General features: G+C 38.2%; 2 protein-coding genes across 2 annotated transcripts in view; both read left to right on the forward strand.

Moving 5' to 3' along the window:
- Window positions 1–391: 391 nt before the first annotated feature.
- On the forward strand, window positions 392–2,495 carry LOC111451046 (proline-rich protein 2-like). The gene is made up of 2 exons (XM_023091293.1): window positions 392–663; window positions 1,320–2,495. Exons 1-2 carry the CDS (start codon window positions 492–494, stop codon window positions 2,189–2,191), a joined length of 1,044 nt encoding a protein of 347 aa, XP_022947061.1. The 5' UTR covers window positions 392–491; the 3' UTR covers window positions 2,192–2,495.
- Window positions 2,496–3,442: 947 nt separating this feature from the next.
- LOC111451342 overlaps window positions 3,443–6,927 on the forward strand; it is a 21,872-nt gene continuing 18,387 nt past the window's right edge. The window contains exons 1-5 of the mRNA XM_023091721.1: window positions 3,443–3,676; window positions 3,752–3,925; window positions 4,359–4,454; window positions 6,248–6,317; window positions 6,476–6,606. Of these exons, the coding sequence (XP_022947489.1) occupies window positions 3,566–3,676; window positions 3,752–3,925; window positions 4,359–4,454; window positions 6,248–6,317; window positions 6,476–6,606 (582 nt within the window). The 5' untranslated portion in view covers window positions 3,443–3,565. The remainder of the gene's footprint in view (window positions 3,677–3,751; window positions 3,926–4,358; window positions 4,455–6,247; window positions 6,318–6,475; window positions 6,607–6,927) is intronic.

Raw genomic sequence — 6,927 nt, forward strand, 5'->3', positions numbered from 1 at the left:
AAACATGTCAACTTCCAACCATATTTTGAATATGTTTCCACTATCACTGTTCAATATGTTACCATCATTTAGATTTCTTTTGTTTTTGACTTTGTTTTCCATTGGCTGTTCAAACAGTTGCCATTCCCCTTCACTCTGAAAGGAAGCTTAATTATGTGATATTGGTTAGCAGTAGGTTCAGAAAGGTGTGGAAGCTGAGATCATTTTGATTGCTCAATAAATGAAAGAAAATGGCAGTTGAGTTGGTTTCTGGCTGGTGTGGCCAAGACTTCCTCATGCATTGCAAAGCCAGTCCTTATCATTTAAGGGCTCCCCCTCCTACCACATGTGACATGCCCTTAAGTCTCAAAACTCTGCTTTTTACTCACTTATCTGCAGCTATATAATGAGCTTCATCTGTTTCATCTTTTGTACACTGCCCCGAAGCTCATAGCTGCTGCTCAATCTCGGGAGAGTTGGTTTCGGGTCAGATTTGGCATTGTGGTTTCACCATGAGGAATCCTTCTCTGTTTGGAAGGACACCCTTGTTGTGCTTCTTCTTGGTGTCATTTGTATTTGCTGCAACCTTGTGCTATGCTGATGTGAAGACGGTCGAGGTCGTCGGCGTTGGCGAATGTGCTGGCTGCAAGGAGAGTAACATCAAAACTAGTCATGCCTTGTCAGGTATGTATGCCTTCTAGTAACTGTTTTTGTGAGATCCCACATTGGTTAGAGAGGAGAACGAACATTCCTTATGAGAGTGTGGAGACCTCTTCTTAGCAGACACGTTTTAAAACGTGAGGTTGACGGCAATACGTAATGGGCCAAAGCGGACAATATGTACTAGCTGTGGGTTTGAGCTATTACAAATAGTATCAAAGCTAGGCACCGAATGGTGTGCCAGCGAGGACGCTGGGCCTCCAAGACTGGTGGATTATGAGATCCTACATTAGTTGGAGAAGGGAACTAAGCATTCCTTATAAGGGTGTGGAAACCTCTCCTTAGCAGACACGTTTTAAAATCGTGAGGCTGACGGTGATACGTAACGGGCCAAAGTAAACAATATCTACTAGCGGTGGGCTTGAGCTATTACCAATGTCATCAGAGCTAGGTACCAAATGGTGTGCCAGCAAGGACACTAGCCTCCCAAGGGGGGTGGATTGTGCGATCCCACATTGGCTGGAGAGGGTAACGAAGCATTCCTTATAAGAGTGTGGAAACCTCTCCTAGTCATACGTGTCTTAGAACTGTGAGGTTGACAACGATACGTAGCGAACCAAAACAGACAAGGTCCAAAAGTTTTTTTCACAATAAAGTAACCAAAACATGTTTGATTGCAGGACTAAAAGTAGCCATAGCTTGCAAATCAACCGATGGCCACTTCAAAACAAGAGGAATTGGAGAGCTAAACGAAGAAGGAAAGTTCAAAGTATTGCTTCCAAATGCCATTGTGAAAGACGAAAAATTAAAGGAAGAATGCTATGCACAGCTTTACAGTGCATCAGCCACCCCTTGCCCTGCCCATCATGACCTTCCCTCCTCTAAGCTCATTTTGCTGTCCAAATCAGACCAGACACACACCTTTGGGCTCTCCGGTAACCTCAAGTTTTCACCTCAAACTTGCACATCAGCCTTCTTGTGGCCATCTTTCAAGTACCCTCCCCTCCCAAACTTCCCTCACTTCCCTTTGCCTCTCCCTCTAATCCCCAAGTTTCACCATCCATACTTCAAACACTTTGTCCACCCATTCTACAAAAAACCAACTCCACCACCGGTTCCCATTTACAAGAAGCCTAATCCTCCTCCTGTCTACAAAAAACCCCTTCCACCGCCGGTTCCTGTTTACAAAAAGCCTCTTCCGCCACCGGTTCATGTGTATAAGAAACCACTTCCACCGCCGGTCCCTGCTTACAAAAAACCTCTTCCTCCGGTTCCTGTGTATAAGAAACCTCTTCCACCACCGGTTCCTATTTACAAGCCTCCCATCCCAAAGATCCTACCACCACCAAGTCCCATTCCATTTTTGAAGCCAAAACATCCCTTCTTCAAGCATCTACCTCCCATTCCAAAGATACCCCATCATCCTTTCCTTAAGAAGCCATGGCCTCCTATTCCTCACTTCCCTCCTCTTCCCAATTTCCCACCAAAGTACTTCTCCCACCACAAGTTTGGAGGTTTCCCTAAACACCCACCTTCTGCTTCTCATCATTAGCCTATTATTGTCTTCAACATGGTATTGTGCAGTGGAGGTTTAGTCACTTTCAGCTGCTGCAAATAAAGCTCCAGTTTCTGGCATAGAAATGGATTCAAATCAGTGAGTGTTAAAAGGAGCAGGACAGAACTGTTGTTTGTTTTGTTTTTACATTTAAACTTGGATTTGTGTGGATTGTTGTGATTGTTGTGATTCTGTAAATTTAATGAACAATTTTTCGTTTAGAAAACTGTACTCTCAGATTCTTGCATGTTGTTGTTCTTTGTTTCAAAAATGGAAATGAAAAGGTACAAATGCTTCAATACTTTCATGTTTATAATATATTGTTTAATTCCTTTTTAGCTTCAAATTTAGTTTTTTTTTACAAGTTTTAGGACGATTTTTATTTTTGGTCAAACGGGAAATGGGTCGAGGAGAAATTGAAATTCTAGAAATCCCACGTGCCGACTTAACCTCATCGTAGTGCTTAAAACCCGAGGCTGACCCAAGTCCAACTTAAGTTTGACGATTGGCTAGGTCGATCCAATTCAATTGTTCCATGAGTAAATAAATAAGAGGAATATCGTGAGTATATAAATAAGAAAGAGTATTTCTTTTGGTTTGAACCCATAACATGGACAATATCATATCAATACATAAGTATCTTGAGGACCATTGTCTTGAACGAGTGGTATTAAATTCATGTCCTAACTTAATCTTGATGGCAGAGTCCATTTCTCGAGTGTTAAACAAAATTACAACTCTCGAAAGCATAGTCATACATAGGTATCTCGAGGATCATTGTCTCAAACAAGTGGTATTAAATTCATGTCTAAACTTAATCATGATGGTAGAGTCCATTTCTCGAGTGTTGAACAAAGTTACAACTCTCGAAAGCATAGTCATGGAAATGACCCGAATAAAAGCTACAATTCAGGATTCAATTCAACATTTCTTAGTACGGTTTATATTTAAATTTTTAGCCTAAATAAAAAAACGTACCTAAAAATAATTAATAATTCAACGTTCTCTAGCCTAATTAATAAACGTACCTGAAAATAATATTTATAAACTTAAAAAATATTTTTTTTAATGTAAATTCGTCTCATAAAAAAAAAAATCACATTAAAAATTTTTAAAAAAACATTTGAATTTATTTTAAAATTATTTATACTTAATTTAGTTGAAATTACAATATTACCCTTCAACCTTTTCATCATCGCTTAAAAACATAAAATAACCAAACGAGGCACTAATATTTACTTCCTCCCTGCCTGAGGCGCGCTCCGCCAATTGCTGGGGCCTCTGAAACGCAGAGGCGCGAAAAAGAGTGGAATCAAACGGGCATTTCTGTGTGCATTCTTGCTAGGGTTCAGCTTCCAAGCTCTCACTCCCATGGCCGCCTCCACTTCCGTCGACTCTTCTCTCTGGTGGGATCCTTTCTGTCTACTTCTTACTGAGCTCGAAAATGTCCCCCTCTCTTCTGCAGAACTTCCTCCAAAACTGGTGACAATTCCTCCCCTTTATATTTCAGGCGGGAGTGATTGAGTGGACATTAACCGTGGCAGTGTCTTTTTTCAGGTGAAAAAGTTGGACGACAACCGTGCTTGGTTCTTGGATACTGTTTCACTCTTCAAGAAACCGAATGAGAAATCGAGGGCGGCTTTAGATTCTCAGGAAATCAAAATAGGAGCACACACATTATCTATACAATCTGAGCTTAAAGACAAGGCTCTCAAGCTCAGCTCCTATCTGGTATGCCTGTTTGCTTTGTATGCTGCAGTTGTTGTATTCGGATTTTGAATGTTTTCCACTGCATTTCAAATGTCACTTAGCTAATAATTCATTTCTTTCGTTAGTCTTGTTGTATGCACGAAAACTTCTCACTATTTTATTTTAACAAAATACGAATTTATCGTTGATTAATGAAAATGAACAAAATTGTTCGAAGGATACAAATTTATACGATGAGTGAGAATGAACAAAGTAATGGGAAAGAAAAGGGAAAGAAAGAAAACCAGAGGGAATATCATCCCAACTAAAACAAGAGAATGAAAGACTTGAAAGAATAGAGAACATGAGAATTCTCATATTATATTTACTGGACATGTTACTTTTTTTTCCCCTCGATAAAATAATATATTATCGTTTTATTTATTGATGATATCCTTGTATCTGTCGGTTTCAGTGTCTGGACGAGGTGCAATCATACATTCTGGCTGAACGAACCGCTGAACACGAAAATTTAGCTAGCAATTCCCCATTTCAGGAACTTCTTCACTTGGTTAGTAGCTTGTTCCATTTCTTCTCATATGTACCTTTAATAGACACCTTTCAAGCTAGGTGTTACATTTTTTTTCCCCTCAATGGTGGAGATTCAATATTTAATCATATATTAAGTCAAGTCTATGATGATAACGAGTAGCAGTAACACTAGGTGGACTTTAATGAGTCAGTAGAGATGAGGTATCCACTCTAGTCAAATGAGATACAAATAATGGCAAGGCAGTAGTTGAGTCTAAGATAAGAGCAAGAAGCATCAACTTGATAGACAACTCATCAATAGAAGGAAAAACAGTATGAGAAAGAGAAACTTAAAAGAGCTGAAAGGTATGGAAACCACAAACATATTACGAGAACAAGAAAACGCAGGTGAACACTTTTTGTACATTGAGTTTGCAAGATCTAGCTCACCCTTAAAAATGGAGAGTACCTTCCAACATTACGCAAAGGAGGAAAAACACTTCAAATCACCTTTTAGGAGGACAACTTTTTCTTAACTTTTGTGACCACCTAAAAGTTATAGGATTATGACACAGTGGGAGCATTATGAACAAGAATGATGATTGGGAAGGAAGCAACCTTGCAACTTGCTTGAATATGCATTTCTGTCTATCAACCGTAAGCCCAAACAACAACTAGAACACATGGAAAATTTGTTGATGTGATTGAAAGAGCCCTTCCATACTATCATTTATAAACTGGAGTTGGAGTAGATGCATTCTTTCCTTCCCACCCAGAAACCTTTTATAGGATCTCCCTCTAAATCCTTAAATTGCTGTTCGTCAAAATATCAATCACCATAACCATCATGGGTTGGAAGTGGTCATAGGGACCAATGGAAAAAGTAAAAGGTTTAAGGAAATAAGATCAAACCATGGTAAAAATCTACCTCGAAAATTAATATTCTATGTGTTTTCTTCACAACTAAATGTAGTAGTGTGTTAAGTATGTCTCGTGAGATTAGTAAAGCTGTGCCAAAGTTGGCCTTGATACTCAAATATATTTTAAAATTGTCAACTGCCACCATGAAGAGGAGAGGAAAGGGTTCTTTTATTTATTTATTTTTGTTTTCAAGTTGGTGGGGCTGCTTGAAAGGTTGGGGCATGTGATATTTTGATCGTGTAAATCATCTAAAAAACTTATGAATGCTAGAAATTTTATGTAGGTTGTGGGACCAAAGTAGTGGCAATCATTTGAGCTGTGTTGTCAAGCAACACTTAGATTAAAACTCAAATAGTATTGTTCATTTGATTTTTTGTTAAATTTCCTGGTTAAGTTAAATAAGTTTTCTAGTTTAGTTAAGCTAGTGTTTTCCAAGATAGTGAAATCACTCTCAAGAAAAGGATGGCTAGACAACCACGAGTGGTGGGCATTGACCTAGTGGCCATAAGAGCCTCCTCCAAAGGCACCAAATGTAACTTACCAACCAAAACCTCATCCTTACCGATGGTAACTCAAACAAATTTCCGTTGGTGGAGTTTGAGAATTTTATCGTCTTTAATTAGGACTTGGCAAATTGAGTCCATAATGACTGTAAGATCTTGTAGTGAATTTGGGTTCTTCAATTGTGTTTTGATTTCTCTTTATGTTTCCCCATTGCAAGCAGTATCTAATAATCTGATTTTGGTTCAAATAGCTATGAAAACTGCAGGAGAATCCTAAATATAGAAATTTTAAAATTAATCCACTAGCATTTTACGTCATATTTAAGAACTCAAATGAATATGTTCTACATGTTTCATAATACTTTCTAAGTTATTGTCTGTCTTATTTGGTTTTATTATTTTAATGAAGGTTCTACTTGAATATTACATTGAACGGCAGTGCTTGCTGAAATGTACAAGGCGCATACTCTTGCATGCTTGTAAGTTCATTTTGATGAGTGATTCCCGTTTCTGATTTGTTTTCTTCTTTTTCCTCTCTTTCTGTATATATGAACTTTTCTAATTTAGGACTGCTTATTTCCAATAGATATTAATGTTTGCTCAATGCCTAATTGATTTTATTGTGTTCTCAATGTAGTATATGTTGGAAATGGTTCCAAAAAAGGTGATATTTGTGACAAGGCACTAAGTCTGGTTACTGATGGATTGGAAAGCAAACTTATACTTGTCTTGGAGAGCCTTATGTCCTCCGCTCACCCTGAGCAGATGGTATGGTTAGAATGGATGATGCTTTCTCCTTTTCTCCTTACTGTTGCATTACTGTTGTAAAAGCATATGTCTTATTGCTACCTTTCTCAGTTCTTCTAATTCGAATATCCTGGACACCTTTTTGCTCTTTCCTCTTTTGATTCTAAATACTAGGCCATGATACTTGTTGCTTTTAGTTAGTCCTAGAGTTTACCCGACAATGCATATGATTTTCTTGCATCCATTTTTGTGGGACATTCATTCCATGGAGTGAAGAAGACTTTGTGGCTTGCTTTCAACAAAGTTTTTTTTTTTTTTTTTTTTTTTTTTTTTTTTTTTTTT

Source organism: Cucurbita moschata, unplaced genomic scaffold (assembly GCF_002738365.1).
Source record: "Cucurbita moschata cultivar Rifu unplaced genomic scaffold, Cmos_1.0 Cmo_Scf00013, whole genome shotgun sequence".
NCBI lineage: Eukaryota > Viridiplantae > Streptophyta > Magnoliopsida > Cucurbitales > Cucurbitaceae > Cucurbita > Cucurbita moschata.

Bases quoted from the DNA above. Each gene is read 5' to 3' on its own strand.
- LOC111451046 (XM_023091293.1), top strand. From the start codon at position 492: ATGAGGAATCCTTCTCTGTTTGGAAGGACACCCTTGTTGTGCTTCTTC. The intron at 664-1,319 runs GTATGTATGCCT...GTTTGATTGCAG, and splicing joins AACTAGTCATGCCTTGTCAG to GACTAAAAGTAGCCATAGCT.